Consider the following 21,971-nt stretch of genomic DNA (forward strand, 5'->3'; position numbering starts at 1 on the left):
GATACGATGTTAGCTTGCTACAATACCGAGAATCTACACTTTTTGTGGGACCGGTGGGCTCCAACCGAGCTTTTTTCATTAAAAATGGGGGGGGGGGGGGGACCGCTGCTGGAATAAAAAATGGGAAGGGGGGGTCGCGTCTGTGGGGAAGGAAGGAGAAGGCATGCTTTTTTATATAGGTATAGCGCGCATATATATGCGCGCTATACCTTCCCGTCCATTTTAAGTTCAAATATAGCGTGGTTATTTACCGTGCTATACCTTAACGGACAAACGTGCCGTTAGGGGTCGTTTGGTAGCCGATTAAAGAGGAGTTATCCATGAATTAAAACTAGGATAACTTTATACATTGTTTGGTTAAAAGAAGGGGAAAAAATAATCTCCATATAGAAGCTAGCATAAGTTATACAATGTTTGGTTGTTTTTTCCTCTTTTTTACATAAAATGTAGCATTGCTAATACAATATTTGGTTCATATTTTTCTTTTCCGCATAACTAATACATGTATAAGTTATGAGGGAATCTATGTATTATTTATGCAGGGTAGAAGGTGGAATAACTTATACAAGTATTAGTAATACTTGTATTAAAACACAAAATGACAAAAATACCCTTTATTCAAACTTGTATTTTTTTTGTTTAAAAATATATATTTAAACTATACTAACAATTTTAATAAAATAAAGTAAGCTAATAATAAATATCACTCACATTACATTTATATTACTAATCCTTATATAACTACCGCATAACTAATCCCAACATAACTCAACCTTTCGTAACTTATCCATGCATTATTTATTCCTGCATAACTAATACATACATAACTAATACACGTATAACTAATACATGCATAACTCTAACCGACCCCTTAAGGTATAACTCAGTTATTCACCGCGCTATATATAAAATAGTGCCTATTCTTTTTTTCTTTGCCTATTATGATTGCTACGGTACAAAAAAATCACAATTAGGTTTCTGACTCTCAAAATGGTTAAACTTGAACGGTCGAACCTGATTGTTTCAGTGGGCAACAAACAGATCTTAGAAAGATACACCCTGAAATTTTAACAATAAACAGGCACTAAAGTGCCTATGGGTTTTAACAAATGTACATCCACGTGGCTGGACGATTATGTATATTTATATCGTTAGTGCTTTCATGCGTAATTCCTGCACCGGATATCTACATTTTTTCAATATCTTTGTCGGTTCTATAACTCCGCGCCATTCTATTTTTTTAAGTCTAACGATATGCATCATATCCTAGGAAAAGAACTATTAGCACTAGATATTGTCCTGTCGTTTTCTTTTTCCAGGTCTCTTTCTAACTAATGCCGAAGCATTTGCTGGTAAGACAACCACATGGACAATTAATAGACATCACAACAAAAGGCAGCATCTGCAATTGTAAAATCGCGTCGTTTAGGACAGACAATTCTATCATACCCTATAATCATTGTCATGATGTCTTTGTAGTTAGATAAACGAATCACTAAATGGGGGAATCAAACATGCCTACATAAAGCAATAAACTTCAGATGAAGTTCCATTCCACCTACAGAATGTCATTGTTATCTGATTATCTAATAGATGGTGAGCAGACCACAAAAAAGAATAGGAACGCCTTACCTGCGCAATGTTGGTAGAAGGGAAACAGGACCCTTCCATCTTAGCTTCCAAGCAAGACTACAACTGGCAATTTCTGTTTTTTGTAAGTTGCCACAGTGCAAGAGCAAATCAAATGGTGTTAAGAATTGCCACAGTGCAAGAGCAAATCAAATGGTGTTTAAAATTGCCCAGGGCGAGCAAATCAAATGGTGTTTAGAATTGCCCAGGGCGAAAACTAGCACATTCTAATGGAAAATAGTAATAGCAACCGGGAAGGCAGAAAGTCAAGCACGATCTATTCTGCTGTCTACATTTAGTATTTCTTTGAACTCTATTGCGTCATACTATGGTGGGGGAAAGAACAAAATCTCATGAAATAGAATTACATAGCACCACAGACATCTTTAGTCCCCTCTCACACAGAAATGAAATCAAGAAGGAAAATGCGCAAATAGAAAATCCAAGTATCTCCATCAACCATGCAGCTAAAGCTTTCAAGCTATAAAATTATAAGAATTCACCGACTGCTGGACAATTCGCAACCCATCAAATGACGAAAAATTCTACTTTTGAATCTTCTTCTTTCCGTTTATTTTTAAACATATGCAATTGCCCATCTAAGGCGTATGGGAGGGTGGTAAGGAGTGAATGAATTACAACAATATTACACAAGTCGAAAGACCTATGGACATTGAATGTTACATGACAATCCAAATTGAGATTTGTAGCGGCTGAGAAAAAAATCATATATCTATCAGCACCACTTGCAGTGCCTTAAAAATTCACAAACCTGGCCAGCTCATAAAATATAGGCTTCACGACAAAAAACTCTGATTCCGTAGCAAAATCTGCTGTCTCAGAAACCTGAATGGTTCAGAACAACCGCGGGCATCATAAAAATTCGTGACATCTCCTTCACCAGTTGTGTTACAATTAGACGTTGAACCGAAACAGCATTATATCTCCTTCTTGCACAACATAATCTTTCCCCTCTAACCTCAACTGCATACACAAAGATAAACCTGGTAACCAGCTTGATCTATCCTTTTGTTTGCATGGGTCGGTAGGCACAAAACAGCACTATTTATATTCTGGTACACAAGCAATTATCATTGTGAAAAAAAAACTACATACTTACAATTACATGAGACTTAGCAGCCTCTTTAGAATTTGGGGGTAGGGGAGGCAATTAACATCTTATTTTGAAGTGCTGGAGCCAAAGTAAGAAGTTCAGGTAACAACTATAATATCCAATTACATAAGCTATACAAATATCAAGGAATCGGACATGATAATGAAGTGGTCCACTAAAAAAACTAAAAAAAGGTTTGCTCCAGCAAAATGTTTTCCAATCAATAGTAATCAGAAAATAACACCCAAAAAAAAACATGGAGTCTTTACTTGTGTTCGCCAAAGCTTTTTGCTTCAGGAAGCTATTTTGGTGTTACCACTGCATGGATGTGCTAATGTGCTTACAAGCCAAAGATAGATAGATATCTAAGGTTATTTTATGGGCGCTAAGCACAAGCCAAAGATAGATATCCAAGGTTATTGTTAAGATTAATTAACTATTTACTTAGTTTCTTAGTCTAGTCATTAGCTCATAAGTGGAATAGTTAGCTGTTAGTTAGAGACGGTTAGTTAGTGGAGTAGTTGACAGCTATCAGTTAGTTAGTTGGTCCATTCTCCATTCTTCATCTCATCCATGTATATAGTGGGTTCTCCACTCAGACTTCTAATTCAATAAATCAGATTCTAGAATGTTCATTCTTCTTGTTTGCTTCTCCATTGTCCTCTCTCATGGCGTAAGGGTCAGGCCCTCTCCACCATTGAATCTTAGCACCGCTGAAGCTCAGCTAAGGTCTGAGCTACTGTTTCATTGGTGAAATTGATATGGTATCAGAGCCAAACCACAGGTTTCGACTTGTCCCTCTGAATCTGTTAGACCTAAATCCATTAATCTCGATTTCGATTAGATTGCACACATGCAAGTTTTTTTTCAATCGATTTTTAAGTCGTAATTTTTGGAAAATCATACTATGTTCACTGTCAGATTCCCAAATTTGTAGTTACAACTTTCTAGTCTTCAATTACTTAGAAATTACACACTGTACGAGATGACTACCGTCGGAGATGATGAACAGTCTACGCCATCCATGGCTGAATCCCCTAAATAACCAGCAAATTATTGATACTAGTAGTCCTTTTTACATGCATCCGTCTGACAATCCCGGAGCAGTGTTGGTTCCTGTTCCATTTGATGATTTTGGATATCGATCATGGAGAAGGGGTGTAATGCAAGCCCTGTCACTGAAAAATAAACTAGGTTTCATCAACGGAGAATGCAAAAGACCAGATCCAGACTCGTCAAAGTATCGACTGTGGGAAAGGTGCGATGACATGGTAACTTCATGGATCCTGAACTCCTTAGCTAAGGAAATTGCAGACAGTGTTGAGTATGTGACAGATTCAGTTGAATTGTGGAGAGAACTCGAAGATTGATATGATCAAACCAATGGAACAAAATTGTACCAGATTCAAAGGGAAATCAATGATCTATCCCAAGGAGCCCTTGATATTACTGGTTACTACACTAAGATGAAGAAGTTATAGGAGGAACTCAACACTCTAATCGCTGGATCTCATTGTACTTGCAATTGCACGTGTGGAGCCAAGGAATATATGCATAAAGCTGAACAGGACAAGAGGTTGATACAGTTCCTTATGGGACTAAATGAGATATACATTGTGGTTCGAGGTAGTATCCTCATGATGAATCCTCTTCCCACAATTGCCCAAGCCTTTTCACTATTGATTCAAGAGGAAAGATAGAGAGAAATCAAGCCTCATAATCATTTGGCCCTTGAGTCATCAGCCCTAAGTGCTAACACAGTGCTAACACATGCAGACCAGGGTCGTTCAAAACAAATTACTCTCCCAAAAACAATCACAACAATAGAAACAGACCATTCTGTGATCACTGCAAGAGACCAGGGCATACAAAAGAGAGATGTTACAAACTCCATGGCTATCCTCAAATTTTCAGCCAAAATCAGAATCCAAATATAAGTCACAATCAAGTTTCCAACTTCAATCAGAATCCAAGACAAAATTTCAACTATGGGCATAATCCCAATGGCAACCAGAACACTAAGTTCAATAGAGGAAATAGAGCAATGACTAATGCATATATGACAGCCACAGATACTCAACCTGCTGATAATGAGAATTATGCTGCTCATGCTAATGTTCAAAATGTGAGCCTCACCAAGGAGGAATATAGCCAGCTAGTGAGCCTGTTACAGCAATTTCAATCAGGAGGAGGAAAAGATTGCACAAATAGTACCAACATTCCATCTGGAGCAGCGAACTTTACGGGTATCATAGCTTGCACTTCCTCTATTGATTTTGGTAAACCGTCATGTGAATATTTCAAAAACAAAACTGACTCATGGATTATAGATTCAGGGGCATCAAACAATATGACTTTTAACAGATCCCTATTAACCAGCATAATAACCTTACCCTATCCTTTACTCCCTCCGTTTCAATTTATGTGAACATATTTCCTTTTTAGTCCGTGCCAAAAAGATTACCTCTTTCCCTATTTGGAAACATTTTACCTTTATAGAATGATTTATAGCCACACAAAAAATATATGTCTCACTTTACACCACAAGTTCAAAAGTCTTCTCTCTTTTCTTAAATTTTGTGCCCAGTCAAATGAGTTCACATAAATTGAAACAGAGGGAGTATTAGTTATACTTCCAAATGGATATAAAGTAAAGGTGACAGAGATTGGTAGTGTGGTGCTCACTCCTAAGATCACTTTAGACTGAGTGATGTGTGTTCCTTCTTTTAGATATAAATTTGATCTCTATTCACTCCTTGGCCTCTCATCTCAACTGTCTTGTTGCCTTTGTCAAACACAGTTGCATACTGCGGGCCCCTTCAATGAAGAGGCCTCTGGTGATTGGTAGAGTCAAGGATGGGATGTACATCTTGTGCCCAAGCTGCTTGAAGAACAACAGTGCAAGCCCTGTGGTCTTGCAGTAAAGACCACTGATACCCTGTCAACTTTTTTTACTTGTTGCACTTGTAACACGCAGTGTCCTTCTCATTCTACTGTAAATAAGCCATTACATGTCAATAAGTGTGTTCCCTCTTATCCAGTTGTAAATAGCTCATGTGCAAGTATTGAAGAACAACTTTCTCTTGTGAATCCATCCTCTAAAACTTCTAGTGTATTTTCTCATTTGTGTATTGGAGACAATGTGGATGTATTGTGGCATAACAGACTTGGACATGTTCCCTTTATCAAAATGAAAAACATCTCCTCTATTCCTGTAACCTTTTCTCCCAAACAACCTTTCAATTGCACCATCTGCCCAATGGCCAGACAAGAAAGACTTCCATTTCCTCAGAAAACTAGTACAACCAACAGAATTTTTGAGCTTTTACATGTTGATCCATGGGGTCCATATCATGTCCCTACACATGACAGATACAAATATTTCATGACCATGGTGGATGACTTCAGTAGGTCCACCTGGACTCACCTCTTATCTAGCAAAAGCAATGCCCTCCAAGTACTCAAAGGATTCATTAATCCGGTGGAAAACCAATTTGCTGTAACTGTCAAATTCATAAGGACAGACAATGGACTAGAGTTCACCAACACAGAAGCAAGTATGTTATTCCAATCTAAAGGTATCATCCACCAAAGAACTTGCCCTTACACCCCACAGCAGAATGGTGCGGTGGAAAGAAAACACAAGTATCTCCTTGAAACAGCCAGAGCACTTCTCTGCCAATCCAAATTGCCCCTAAGATACTGGGATAAATGTGTGCTTTGTGCCACCTACATTATAAACAGACTACCTCTATTAAAAACCAGACTCCATATCAGCTATTGTATAAAAGGAAGCCAAAGTATTCTCACCTAAAAAGTTTTGGTTGTCTGTGCTATCCTACTGTACCTAAACCACACAGGGACAAGTTTGAACCAAGAACAACACCACATGTATTTGTTGGCTATCATTTCAACACAAAGGGGTACAAAGTTTTAAGTCTAGCCACTAAGAAGATTCTTGTTTCCAGAGATGTAGTCTTTAATGAGTCTATCTTTCCATTTGCAGTCAACATGAATGCATCTTCCCAACCATGTGTTCCTCATTCAATTCCCTTCATTAAGTCTCTATGTGAACAATCTTCTGGTAACACAAACATCACACAACAACTGTCTGAAGCTCTCAATGATCAAAGGAGTCCTGATGACAGCATATCCAACTCTATGTCACCTACACATGTTGCCTCCCCATCACCTTCTATAATACCCAATTCCCCATTACCTTTTTCACCACAACATTACACTGAACAATCCCATGTACAGTGTTGTGAAGAGCGTGAAGCGAGAAAAAGCGACAACCCCCATTTCGCTTAAAGCGAGAAGCGAGAAGCGAAGCGCTCGCTTTTTTGAAGTGAAGCGGAATTTTAAAAAATAAATAAAATAAAATAAATACTACATAAACAACACATGTAATTGTAAGCAAATGTTCAATACTTCAATGTAAAAACTAAATAGTAGCATCAATTAAAGCACAAAATGAGCATCTTATTCTTCTACAAGATTGTCAACTTCTTGTATTCCATTATCATTATTATATTGCTCGTCAACTTCTTCAACTTCTTCGCCACTAAAAGAACAACTACATAGCACATAAGAAAGACAATAAGAACTAACAATAAAGGATATAAAAATTAGAGGTAAAATAAAAAAAAAAATGGGCAGAGGAGAAAAAAAACTGGACAGTAAACTGGGCAATTTTTTCTTTCACTATTAAAAATTGGCATCAATTCTGAGAAAGAACCGAAGGTAAAAAAATAATTCGCCAGCATTTTGCTGCTTTTTGGACGTTTAAACAGTGAAAGAAAAAGAAAAAGAAGAAAAGAAGAAGAAGGAGGAGAATGAAGAAGGAGGAGAAAAATCAGAACATACCTGTTGTTTGAACTTGAAGTTGAAGAAGTTGATGCTTTCAGTCGATGAAGAAGAAGTCGACCGGTGTCTTTAAAACCCTAGTCGCATTGCATTTGTTCGTTTAATGAAAGACCAGACCTCGTTTTTAATAAAATAGGGCTGGGTCTGTTTTAAAACACAGAAGCGGTCGCTTCTTCACATCGCATCGCTTTCCCGCTTCTCGCTTTTTAGTGGGAAGCGGTCGCTTTTCTACACCTGAGTCGCTTCAGCAGGGTGAAGCGTGCAGCTTCTCGCTTAAAGCGAGGAAGAGGGCGCTTTTTTAAACACTGCCCATGTAGAACCTCCACAACTGAGGCAATCTCTAAGAACACATAGGCCACCTAGTTATTTGCAAGACTACGTACATTCCCTTCCTAACCTCAAATCAAATCCTAGTTCTCTTAATGCCTTGTTCTCTATGAACCACCATATTGCCTCTGATCTATTAACTCCTAACAGTCAGATTCTTGTGAGAAATGTTTGTCATGACAGGGAACCATCATCATATGAGGACGCAACTATTGATCCTGCATGGCAAGCTGCAATGACACAAGAGTTTGAAGCATTATACTCCAATCACACTTGGGACCTAGTAGCTTTACCACCTGGGAAGTAAGCAATAGGTTGCAAATGGGTCTACAAAGTGAAGCATAAAGCTGATGGTAGTATTGAAAGGTTCAAAGCTAGATTGGTTGTCAAAGGCTACACTCAGCAGGCAGGAATTGATTACACAGAAACATTCTCACCAGTGGTAAAGATGACAACAGTGAGAGTATTGATAGCCACAGCAGTGAAGAAAGGTTGGTCTATATCTCAGCTAGATGTGAACAATGCCTTCCTTCATAGGGATCTTAATGAGGAAGTGTATATGCAAGTCCCACCTGGACTTGTTGTAGATAAGCCAGGACTGGTTTGCAAGCTGAACAAATCTCTCTATGGTCTGAAACAGGCTAGTCGACAGTGGTATGCAAAGTTGACTGACGCTTTGTGTTCAAAGGGCCATACACATTCCATAAATGACTACTCCTCTTCTACAAAAGAAATGGAGAATCCTCAGTATATGTTGCAGTATATGTGGATGATGTGCTACTTACTAGGACTGATCAGTAGGAAATTGCGCAACTAAAGGCTTTCCTACATGAGCAATTTAAGATCAAAGACCTGGGCCAACTGCATTACTTCCTGGGCTTGGAAGTCATGTACAAAGATGATGGTGCTATTATATCTCAAAGGAAGTTTATACCGGACATGTTGAAAGAATACAATTGCTTAGATCACAGGCTTTGTTCTTCACCCTTAGATCCCACCATAAAGCTAAAGGCCAGGGAAGGCACCATCCTGCAAGATCCTACTTACTATAGAAAGCTGGTAGGCAAACTGAATTTTCTAACTAATACTACGTTGGACATTGCATATAGTGTTCAACATTTAAGTCAGTTTATGCAAGAGCCCAGAGAGCCTCATTTGAAGGCAGCATTTCATCTACTCAGATACCTAAAAAATGACCCTACTTTGGGAATCTTCATGTCAAAAAATGCAGATTGCACAGTCAAAGCCTATTGTGACTCTGATTGGGCAACCTGCCCGGACTCCAGGAGATCCATTACAGGTTATTTGGTGCTTCTAGGCAATAGCCCCATCAGCTGGAAGTCTAAGAAACAAGAGACTATATCTCTGTCCTCTGCAGAAGCAGAGTATAGAGCTCTAAGGAAAGTCGTGGGGGAATTGGTATGGTTGAGCAGATTATTTGAAGAACTGACTGTCTCTTTTTCCATGCCTATTTCAGTGTTTTGTGACAGTCAATCTGCACTCCACATTGTCAAGAATCCAGTCTTCCACGAAAGAACCAAACACATAGAAGTAGATTGTCACTTTGTGCGTGATCAACTGCAGGCAAGCTTGATTTCACTTCACCATATCAGGACAGACAGTCAGCTAGCAGATATTCTGACTAAAGCTCTAACTGGAATCAAGCATAGTGCCACATTAGGCAAGTTGGCTGTGTTTACCACACCTCCAACTTGAGGGGGGTGTTAAGATTAATTAACTATTTACTGACTTAGTTTCTTAGTCTAGTCATTAGCTGATAAGTGGAGTAGTTAGTTGTTAGTTAGAGACGGTTAGTTAAACATTCCAAATCTTTAAATTTTCAACTTTCGACAAATAAGGCAAAAATATTCTAGGAACCTCCAAATCCAATTCTGAAAATACGCCCAAGTCCAAAATTACCATACAAACCTATTGGAACTCTCAAATCTTGATTCCAAGGTCGTTTACTCATAAGTCAAACCTTAGTCAAGTCTTCCAGTTGTCAGCTGTCAGTTAGTTAGTTGGTCCATTCTCCATTCTTCATCTCATCCGTGTATATAGTGGGTTCTCCACTCAGACTTCTAATTCAATAAATCATATTCTAGAATGTTCATTCTTCTTGTTTGCTTCTCCATTGTCCTCTCTCATGGCGTAAGGGTCAAGCCCTCTCCACCATTGAAGCTCAACACCACTGAAGCTCAGCTAAGGTCTGAGCTACTGTTTCATTGGTGAAATTGATAATTTATGGGGGGCATTTTCTTTCATAAAGTTTTTTAATGGCTAACATAGAAATATTTAGCTTATATACTGTTACTTTAAACATTTATCTATTTTTTAAATTATACCACAATCATGAGTCCCAACGTTTAAACTGATTCCTGGAGTCATTTCAGGTACTAAAGGAATTATCTGGGTACATTTGGGCCATGGGGTGGACCCTATTGGGTTCAGATATATCTGAAATTGAAAAGAAGGCACCAAGGTTTTCAAATTTCAATCATACACTTGGTTCAGGTAGACTATCAAATGGGTTATATAACTGCACTACTGTCTCAATCAAATACTACAAAGATATTCTATACACTTCCCCACACTTGAAGTTGTCAAAAATCAACGATGCACTATCAAGAAGAACCATAAATATCAGCTAAGTTGCTCGGACTCGGGTGCGGGCATCCGATACGGGCACAGATCCGAGTGTCGGATTCGGCGAAATCTAAATTTTAAGATTCGGGTGCAGATCCAGGTATGGATACGGGTGCTGGGATTCGGCTAAAAAAATTCAAAATTATAAAAAATAGAGCTATAAGTTCGAACTCAGAACACGACCCCTTGAATTCTTGTTTTTTCTGGAACACAAAGCAGCAAATATGAGACAAAAGTACTACAATATTGAAGGTATGCCATTTCGCATGTCTTAAATCTATTTTATTTTTAATTTTGAGAAATCAAAATCTCAATTTCCCCCCAAATTTGTCGATGGACTCAGGTCAAAGTATCCAAAGTTAGTTGACCGAATCTGGGAAGTATCCCGCTCCTGTCCCGTGTCGAGACGGGTGCGGCACCAAAAACGAAGAGTCCGTGCAACTTAGAATATAAGAAAATGCCAACTTACAAGTCCTTTTTCCCTTGCAGCAGCAAATGAACCAGCAGAAACAAAGTCATTGTAAGCAACCTGCAAAGAAGCAAAGTTAACAAACCACTTAAAAACTTAAGAAGTTCTTTTTTTTATAAGTAAAGGGAAAACCATTCAAAAACTTAATAGAAAAAACACTTGGCTAATAACATACTAAGACCAGAAAAATATACCTAGATGACAGAATTATTGAAACTGTTTATTTCCAAGGCTCATCTGACCTAAAAATAACTAACGATGACTACTATAGTTCTACGTTAGTTGTGGTTGAGATTGTTGACAACAAGCTCATCCGAGCTTGGGTGTGCATATGAGGTTGGAAGGTGATGGTCAACTATGCTGAAATGGTTCCAACATCTAGTTTTTGTCAAGTTTCTAGCCTTCTTATTTCCATGAGCAAAACAACTCCAAGCACTCATAAGATAGCTCTAAACAGTTCCTCACATCCAACAGCGTGAGTTCCTGGGCTACTTGAAATGCAAGAGAAAAGATAACCACGCGATTACACAAAAAACATTTAGCAATGTAATGGATCTAAACCTTCAAAGTCACAACTAAACAAGTGCAAATCCTAAATTATTTGAGCTAAGACATCACATTCTGTGGCAAAGAGCCCATTCGACGGCATCCGCGCCCGCTTGAAAGCCTTTCACTTTCACTCTTGGATAGCTATAGCTATGGGGGTTTTCCGGCTTGAACGGGAAGAAATCCATGAGAAGAAAAGTACTTCTTTTAGAAAACAGACTTGCTTAGTTCAACAAAAGGTCTTGACCAACAAAAAGAGCTTTTTCCACCAGTCTTTTAGGCCGGGTATTGAGGATTCATATATCCGCTACTATTTTGTTCAAATGGAGATAAGTGGGTGCTGAGGATTCATATAACCGACCCAATTAGTTTGGATTGAGTCGTATTTGTCGTCATTGGTTGAGCTAAGATCCATCCTATTAGCAGCTACAGTCAAACCTCTTTATAACAGCCTCGTTTGTTCCAGATATTTTTGGATATTATAGCGAATTGTTGTTATTGAAAACATATATTTTTTGAAAACATATATTATAACAGCACATGATATTTGGTTCCGGAAAAACTTGGCTTTTATAGTGAAGTGATGTTATATAAGGATGTTGTTAAAGAGAGGTCTGACTGTACTATTTAAACATCTTTTAGGCATCATTTTATGCACAAACAAGCCCTAACAGCACCAGAATAACATTAAACAAAACTTCTATGTTTGGTAAGATGGGTAAATCCATAGACTCATAATTCGTAAGTTAAAATCATGCCAAAGAAGTTATATATTTCCAGCCGTAAAATAGACTCAATTCTTCAAATTCACTTATAACCACATACGACCAAACAAAACGGTTTGATCAAGCTCCACCTATCTTGTGAAACCTTGCTTTGACTTACTCTATCAATCTAAGGTGACTATTCACAGAAATGCTTACATCCAGTCTTCAAGATCAATCACGTTTATGTGTATTCCCAGAAATCCAAATTTTACCATTGTCAGCATATCTTCATCGTCTAAACAATGTGAAGCTTTAAGCTCTTGATCTTTATCTTTGCAATGTGTAGGATCTATGTGCATGCCTATTAAATTTTATTGACTATATGGTATTCCTCTTAAGCAAAAACAGCGTACATGATGAATGTCTTGGGACAGTGACCAAAGCTTAGTTTACTGTTTCTTACGACATGCCCTACTTCAACATTTTTACATGATACTCACCATCTCTGCCCTGATGAAGCCCTTTTCAAAATCGGAGTGAATAACCCCAGCTGCTTGGGGCGCAGTCATTCCTGTGTAATCATAATGGTTAGACAAACATGTTTAGTATAAAGGATTGTGAAGGGTTAGATGCCACGTCGTCTGTCAAGAGCCTGTTAGATATTCAAATCCGTACCCTATTTAAAAAGGAAATTTTACACTTTTCTAGAAGCACAAGTGACTCAGTTACAAGTTCCCAGTAAAAGAAATTTTAGAGGAAAAAACAGTTTTACTCCCTCTGTTGCAAATTCCAAATTTGGTCCCTCTATTTTTAAGTACATAAAACCTCCATTTTCTAGTGTGGCACTTCTGCTACAACAGTTAACAGAAAATTAAAGGCTGCCTTTCTTTCTCATTTTCATTAAATATTGGTGAAAAATGATAAACAGATAAATATATTTGTACATCTTGAAAGTTGATGTTCGTCAACAACCTCCTCGTGCTAGCTTGCTTCTGTTGCTGGCAGTCGTAGCACAATTAGCCTCTCTTTCACCTTCACTATCTTGTTGCATTGCTTTGTTCTATCCACAGTTGAATCTGGTATACAATTTTATCTTATTTTATCTTCAAAATTGACCTAAACAACTATCCCAGAATAATCTTTCAAAAAATTGACCCACGACGAGGAAGAGTTCGACATCAAAAGAAAATGAACTAGGGAGAAGAAAACTTCCACGTGGAGGAGCTCAGAAGAGGAAAGAGCGCTGCATATGGTTGTTTGCACGAGTACCAAGGGAGAGAAAAAGGCAGCATCCAGAGAGGGAGAATAAGTGGGAAGGCTGCTGGTTGAATGGAGAGAAAAGAACGAGACTTGCAGAGACAATTTGCGGGGAGGGGGGAGGGATGAAAATGATAAGCATGACGGGGTTAGAACTTTTTTGCTTTCCCTTTTTCCCCTTTTAAATGATTAAAACTAAATATTTTAAGAAAAGGAAAAGACAATGGTAGTTAAAAGAAAAGCTAATTTGCCATTTAAGTAAAGCTACTAAGGACAAGAACACAAGGATATTCTATTAAGTTAAGTGCCATTAACATAGGATTAAAAGCAAAATCAGGAAAAGTGGATGTTTTATGTGCTTAGTCAGATAAAAGAAATGAACAAAATTGGAAGTAATATAAGAGAGGGACCAGAGCCGCTTTTTTCCCCTTTAAGAAAAGAACAAACTAGAGCAAATATAGTGCAAACCTTCGAGTATGGTCCATGCTTTTGTTTCCTGCAAATTGCCCGAAAATAAACTCAACACACATAGACTATAGTACCAAAAGCTATGCCAACAATCAAAAGTCAGTAAAGCTTTTTTATTTGCTTCACCTTCTCGCCAGAAGTGAAGTATGTACGCAACCCTAGGAGACCATAAGTTTCTCTGATAAGATTTCCTAGGCCACTTTCATCGACACCAAGAGATTTTAAATATTCCATTCTCTCTTCTAAAGGAAGTTCCGATAGCTCCGATTCAACCTGAAATTGGAAGCTCAGAAATATGTAGCAACTGGAAGTAACCCTTGGATGCCAAAAAGATTTTTAAAAGTGCAGAAAGCTAGATTCATTTTACCACATCATAACTCTTACTCGCTGAAGGTGGAAAAAGCGAAAAAGAAAAGGATATGTATAACAAAGAAAACAACCAGGTAAATAACTGGTCCTCTCCCTAAAATGGTTTGGTTAAAAGATCTCGATTTCCATGGTCATTTCATGCTTCTCGCCCCTTCACTCATAGGTAAGTGATGTCACATATTCCATATTTCCTTCTGATATTACTTTATCATAAGAGCTTCTAGACTCCTAGCGAGGACCAAAACTACATATGACAATAAAGCAGTTTACGATAGTGCAAATAGGATGAAGATCTCCGGTTGAAATGGAATAAGGCGTGAATTTTGATTCATTCAAATACAAAAGGAAAAAGTCTGCTGAAAGATGTCAACAAACCTGCGCTGAAATTGTTACCACACCAGAATTTAACTCAGAAGCTGTTTTTATTACTTCTTTGACGTGAGGATTATTTTCAGGCTCAGCCACCTCTGATTCCGCTACATTTGCCACAAATATGATAGGCTTCATAGTGAGAAGACAAAGATGCTTAATAGAATCCTTTTCAAACTCTGACAAAGATACTGATCTTGCTGGTTTTCCATCCATTAGTGCTGGTTGTATTTTCTCCAAGGCAGACTTTTCTGCTTCCTCCTGAAACGAGAATACCAAAAATAAATATCCCAAAGAGCACGATTGTAACTTACAAATGGGATATCAATCAAACAACAGTTAACATTTTAGAACCTTGCAAGGATGAACTACCCAATCTCCCAGAAACGAAAAGATAAGTTTACCTTTACTTTAGCTTGTGAATCTTTAGCTCTGCCTTTTTTGAGTTTCTCGATTCTTTTCTCAATCTGCATTCTTGTAAAAGATGAAACTTAGTGCCATCAGTTGGCTCACATACTCAGAAACGTTGCGAGGAGAAAGCAAAATTACTGCTAAGAAAGAAAGAAAATATTATCATCCACACCCTTTGTCTTCTGCACATTCTGTTGGAGGCATACATGCTTCATAGGTACAGAAAAATCTATATATTAATATACACGTACCGTGCTATACTATCATTATCACATACGATCGAATCTTTTTTTTTTGAGATGGCACATATGATCGAATCTTTATTTGTCCATCTTAATAAAAAGATGTACTGCTCATGGGTCTTTATGTCCTCTTTTTCCTCCAAGCTGTCATCCTAACATTCTTCAGCCTGCCTCCAGCATGAGCTATACTCCTACTTCATGTTGGACAAATGAGGAGCTCGGATAATTGATTGCCTCTTCAATTAAGCAACCGAAGATAAGCGCAATAATTCCATTCATCCCCATCATTTATTGTTCTATATACTTCTATATCCTACATTGTCCTATCTGAGCCCAAACAAAATAAGTTATATTGCAAATAAACCATCTATTTTTTTAAGTATTTCACTTCACTCTCAACTAAACTCTAGACATCATCTCAGGAGGACCTTAAATACGATAGGAAACATAATTCCTCTCCATCTGATGTGCTTAAAAAAGAGAATTATATTTCCCTTACTGTTTTGAAACTAATGCTTTTTGAAAAAATTTATTAGAGTCCATAACATTTAATTTTTTGTTTAACTTTTTGTTCCATTAAATACGTCAGCCATCGATTCAGAAGGCAAATATGTATTACATAGACAAGATGGTCCAAAAGCATGACTTTATGTTTTATTTTCAGGTCATACTGAAAGGGTGAAGGGGAAGTTTTACTTTTAGTCTTTTCAAGAATGTCTCAGCTTCTTGATTGCAGATTAAGAGATAAGCTAAAATTTCTGCATAGAGCTTAGTTAAGAAATCATTCCCCTCAACCAACGATCAAGAAGTTTTCCTTATTCACTTGACAGTTTACCGACCCACATGATACTTACTGAATGTGCATTCTGGAATGTACAAGAATTTGTGAGATGAAACATCTACATCATATGCATTGGTTTTATAATTCTAATAGATAACTCAACAACTACATTACTAGCATTCATCCTACCCGGCAGTACCGTAGATAATCTTGTCTTCCTTTATTTTTCCATCTCTCTTATCATATTTATGATGTTAATCAGACAAAGAAACTTAGAACTGGCACTGACTGCAACAAACACAGAAAATAAATGACCGTACTTATAGTTTCAATAACATTTTAAATCATTAGTACTATGACCCTGTTCTCAAGCAAGATACAAATTTTGTATGACAAACATTCAAACTCGTTTTATTTAACTGATGTTATCACTTCTTCATAATACAAATTTAAAAAGTAACCTACATGCAACAGTACCAAAGATAGTCATGTCGGCTGTCAGTATAACAGCCAAGAACACCCATTAGTTTTCATGAAAATCAAATGCTATTAACCTCTACCCTTGCAGATCAGAAATTAAGTGATGAATGAACCACCGAACTGATTTCAGAAAGGAATGGAGTTAACAACAATAATGGAAAAAGAGAAGGAAGAAAAAATGTAAATGGATCCCAATGGCAACTGCTTTTTTTTTCCTTAGTTGTTTGGGAGATTTTCATGCAGTTTCTTTAAAGATTATACATTAGCATACCGTACCTGTAAAGCAGAATTGTAACAAATACCTGATCCATGTCTGAGAATACTAATTCCAGATTGATTACATCAATATCAGATTTTGGATCAACCTTCCCATTCACATGGACAATGTCATTGTCCTCAAAACAACGTACCACCTGAAATAGTACACAAAAGCAGTTCCAGCAAGTGAGGAACAGAAAATGTATGACGCTCTACTCTTCTAAAATCAGCCTTATAACTCAAAGGAGAAAAGAAGGCCTTTGAATGATTTATTTATGCTTATTTTCATACTACAAATACATTTGGAATTATTAAGTCTAGAAAAGAAAGTAACAAAGTTTAAAATTGTCTTGACGCTAATTGAGTAAGTACAGATCATTATCAAAAAACAATCTCAAGCTGACCATGGCAATATTAAGTGATCCTTCAAAGGATGCTGCCTGGTGGAACACTTTCCTACTACCTACTTAGGTCTCCCCTTTGGGTGCTAGACACAGGGCAACCGATATCTGGAATGTGATCATTGAAAAGTTTGAGAAAAGATTGGCATCATGGCAGCAGCAGTACTTTTAGTGTTTTGGATAGTATACCTACCTATTTTATGTCCCTATTCTCAATCCCAGTGAAAGTGCAAAAACAACTTGACAAACTCAGATGATCTTTCCTATGGGAGGGTAACAGTAAAGAACATAAGTTCCACTTAGTCAAATGGTCCAAAGTTACAATGCCCAAAAACACTTGGCGACCTTGGGGTTAAAGACCGAGCACTTTACAACAAAAGCATGCTTATGAAGTGGCACTGGAGATATAACCAGGAGGAAGCTGGCTTTTGCACTAATGTGGTTAGAACACCATATGGAACTGGGCGGTGGAAGAGTATCATGAAACTTCGGGAGGATTTCACAAGAAACACATCACTGCAGGTGGGAAATGGGGTACACATACAATTCTGGAAGGACAAATGGTTGGGGCACACTACACTAAAGGAGGTCTATCCACGATTATTCCTAATTGCAACCAATCCAGACTCTACTATTGCTCAAAACAGGGAGGACAACACATGAAAACTAAACCAAAGAAGGGATCTTAATGATTGGGAGAAAGAAGATCTAGCTTCACTTCTTGGAAGCCTGCATAACAACATAGTCAACAGCCACAGAAGAGACAGACTTAAATGGGGCAACAACAAAGAAGGCACTTACTCGGTCAAAGCAGGCTACTCCCACTTGAGCTCCAATAAAGAAATGATTGATCAATAGCCTTGGAAATTAATCTGGATAACTAAGTTGCCACCAAAAGTTACCTGCTTTAGCTGGATCACTCTAAAGGGTGCTTGCTTAACACAGGACAATCTCATCAGGAGAAATTTTCAACAACCTAATAGGTGTTATATGTGCATCTACAAGTCTGATACAATTAACCATTTATTCCTTCACTGCTCAGTTGCAACAGACATGTGGAACATGTTCCTAACTCTTTTTGGTCTGTATTGGTCTATGCCATGTAGTGTCAGGGAAGCTTTTGTGAGTTGGTGCTCATGGAAAGTTGAGAAAACCGTCAAAAGGATCTGGGAGACGGTTCCTGCTTGTATTTTGTGGTGCATATTGACCGAAAAGAATCAGAGATGCTTTGATAGGATTTCACCTGCCAAACAATCACTTAAAACCAAATGCTTAGTTAATCTTTTTAGTTCGGTTAATCTTACCCCCGTTTATTACGCTGAATCTTTTTGGAATTTATCAGATCCTTAGTCTTATGATAAATTTTTTGTTTGTTATATTTTGGGTTGACACCTTCTGTTTTTTTGTAACCTTTGCATCTTCTTGATGCCTTTTGTTAATGATATTTCACTTACTTCATATAAGATCCTGAATCGAGCTCACCAGCAGATTAACAATTGGCCTTGGAAGCATATATGGAAAATCAAACAACAACAACAACCCAGTATAATCCCACTAGTGGGGTCTGGGGAAGGTAGTGTGTACGCAGACCTTACCCCTACCATGAGGTAGAGAGGTTGTTTCCAATAGACCCTCGGCATCCTTCCCTCCAAGAACTCCCCACCTTGCTCTTGGGGTGACTCGAACTCACAACCTCTTGGTTGGAAGTGGAGGTTGCTTACCATCAGAGCAACCCCTCTTGTCCATATATGGAAAATCAAGATTCCCTATAAGGTAGCATGTTTTTCTTGGTTACTAGCAAAGGAGGTTGTTCTGACACAAGACAATCTTATAAAGAGAGGGATTCAATTGTGCTCAAGATGTCACTTATGTGGAGAAGATGTTGAGACAGTTAGCAATCTATTTTTACATTGCAAGATAACTGACCAGTTATGGAAGATCTTTATTAATCTCAGGGGCATAGCTTGGACAATGCCTAGTAAGATTACTGAAGTTCTTTTCAGTTGAGATGAAGCTGGAACTGGAGCAAGAGACAAAGATAAATGGAAAACTATCCCAGGCTCCCAGCATGTATTTGGTGGACAATCTGGAAAGAAAGGAATTCCAAATGTTTTGAGGATAGAAGAAATGTGCAGAAGATCAAGCTTAATTGTGTTTTGCTTTTTTGCTTTTGGTGTAAACATATCTACGCAGAAGATACTGTTTCAATCCTCGATGTCCTAGAATCTTGTTAGGCCTAAGGACCAAGTTTTTTTCTTTTGGCTACTCACTTGTAATATGGTTTCAGTATAACCTATGTACTAATTTTATTATAATATACAATATGTTACCATCTCAAAAAAAAAAGGATGGTGCCTAGTGGAAAGGAAATTTGTTCATTTATTATCAAAAATGGATACATCAAGATCTATATTTTCATTTTTTTTTCACATCTTTATACCAAGATCGAGTCACATTCTTCAATAATGTCAATCACATAGATTCATCATTACTTCCACGGAAGTGGGCTCTATAAAAGTAACAAGGAATTCAACATAGAACAAGATTATAGATAATAATGACATAGGCACTTGAAAGTATATAAAACCTGAAGTATAGAGTCCACTTCACGAATATGCGACAAGAACTTATTCCCCAGGCCCTGCCATAGAAATTTTTATAAAGCTATTGTCTTATCTTCAATTTATAAAGCCACCGATGCAAGGATACAATAAGTAAAAAGATTGACTTATATTAATTGATGCTAGAAACTTTAGGTATTGAGAATAAACCTCCCCTTGACTGGCTCCCTTTACAAGCCCAGCTATATCAACAAACTCTATTGACGCTGGGACTGCTCGTTTGGATTTGCTTAGATCAGAAAGAATATTGAGACGTGTATCAGGAACAGCAACAATCCCTACATTTGGCTCAATTGTGCAAAATGGAAAATTGGCAGCCTGAGCCTTCCCATTCTCAACCTGCAAGAACATAATGGTGTGTAATGGCTATTAGGATAAGTGACCAACTGCAAACATACCAGCAGATAATTAAAGGAGTCATCTGACAGCAAACTCCACTAGTACAGTATTAAGTTTCCAGCATATGTTATCATTTGTTAGCTTTTCAGACTGGAATTCACATAGAATAGAGCACAGTAACATATTAATAGTAGCACATATGCAACTGACACTTACTACCGAACAAAAATTAAAGAACTGTCGAACAAATATGGACCAACTAATTAGCAATCAATATAAGTAATAGCACTGATAATAACTGCATAAACAGTTCTATCAGTTAATGCTAGAGGGATCCGGAGATACTTGAAGTTTAAGACAGCGCGATCTACATCAACAACCATAAAAAGAAGCAGCACTAGAATTACCATTTTGCTGGTTTAACACTTGAACTGACACCCAACTCCTCGAGCTATGATATTGAACTCCAATTATATATAAAGATAATCATCAGTATCTAGCTTTAATACCCACGCAATCCACAGAATGCAAGTAAATACAGAAATTCTGCAATAAAATTTTTCCAGCATGCAGAACTAGTAACAGAATTATCAACTCAAAAACTCAGTTAGAATCCCTCTGGCTAGCAAATAATTCATACAGATATACAGTATGCATTTATCAGATAGAATAACATCAATTCAGCTCAGCTCACCAATAAAACTCGAGGAGCATCTGGGAATATATACAAAATCAATCTTCCAATGTAAAGGCTGTTCTATAGTGTGACATATATATATATAGTGTGTGTATTAAGAAATCCACTAAATATCTATAAATATTTGACCATGAACCCCGTTATTATTATATATTAACTTGAGGTCATTGTAGTAACCTATAAACTTCAAATCATGGAACCGGTATTATAGTTTGGCAGTTGAACCTCTATCAATTTTCAATTAACTGTATCTACCTTCATTTCTTTCTGATAGAAGCACCGGTAACTAAACTCCAGTAAACATCTAGCACATTAAGGAAATAAAATTTCCAAGTATTTATGCGCATTATACCCGCGTACTCGTAGTTCAATTTCTAATCTTCTACGCCCAGTTTCTGAGTATCAATTGCATAAGCGGCATTTCAACAAATATGTGGTATACATTCACGTGAAGGAAAGATTAGACTGCAAACAAACTTACAACGGCGTTAAACAACGTGGACTTGCCGACATTGGGAAGGCCAACGATGCCGGCTCTCAAACTCATGCTTATCTTAGCAACGGAGAAGCGCCTTTTGATGAGTAACACATGATGCGCGGGTTCCGAGAGTCTTAAAGAGGTATTGAAGAGAGAAGACTTGAGCGGAACTGCCATGGAAGGAAGAAGGTGAGAGCAAGCCATTCTCGCCATTACCAAATGAAGTGCTTGTTGAGAGGAACTGTTTTAAGTGGAGGACACACGCGCAGAGTTGGGGCTTAGGCTATCTATCGCGGGGCTGCTAATCTGTCTCGGGTTCCTTCACAGCTTGTTTGGCTTGTTTGGCATGTTAGTTAAATTTTATTGTATGATATTGTTGTCTAGATGGTTGTTATTATCGTTTCATAACGTAGCATTGTAGATTGCATCGTGTTGATGTACACGATATTTGGATAGACGAGAAAGGGTGGTTCGCTATCCCGTCGTTCGGGTAGAA

The 21,971-nt window shown here is 37.7% G+C and overlaps 1 protein-coding gene across 1 annotated transcript; it reads right to left on the bottom strand.

Annotated features, from left to right (window-relative positions):
* Window positions 1-2,162: 2,162 nt before the first annotated feature.
* LOC107808769 (uncharacterized) lies at window positions 2,163-21,849 on the bottom strand. Its single transcript, XM_016633335.2, has 11 exons — window positions 21,479-21,849; window positions 20,112-20,300; window positions 19,928-19,981; window positions 16,984-17,094; window positions 15,172-15,234; window positions 14,774-15,028; window positions 14,156-14,302; window positions 14,030-14,057; window positions 12,805-12,875; window positions 11,052-11,111; window positions 2,163-2,613 (listed from the first exon to the last, which is right to left on the bottom strand). Exons 1-11 carry the CDS (start codon window positions 21,686-21,688, stop codon window positions 2,545-2,547), a joined length of 1,257 nt encoding a protein of 418 aa, XP_016488821.1. The 5' UTR covers window positions 21,689-21,849; the 3' UTR covers window positions 2,163-2,544.
* Between the last annotated feature and the right edge of the window lie 122 nt (window positions 21,850-21,971).

The sequence above is a fragment of the Nicotiana tabacum genome, chromosome 9 (genome assembly GCF_000715075.1).
Source record: "Nicotiana tabacum cultivar K326 chromosome 9, ASM71507v2, whole genome shotgun sequence".
Lineage (NCBI taxonomy): Eukaryota > Viridiplantae > Streptophyta > Magnoliopsida > Solanales > Solanaceae > Nicotiana > Nicotiana tabacum.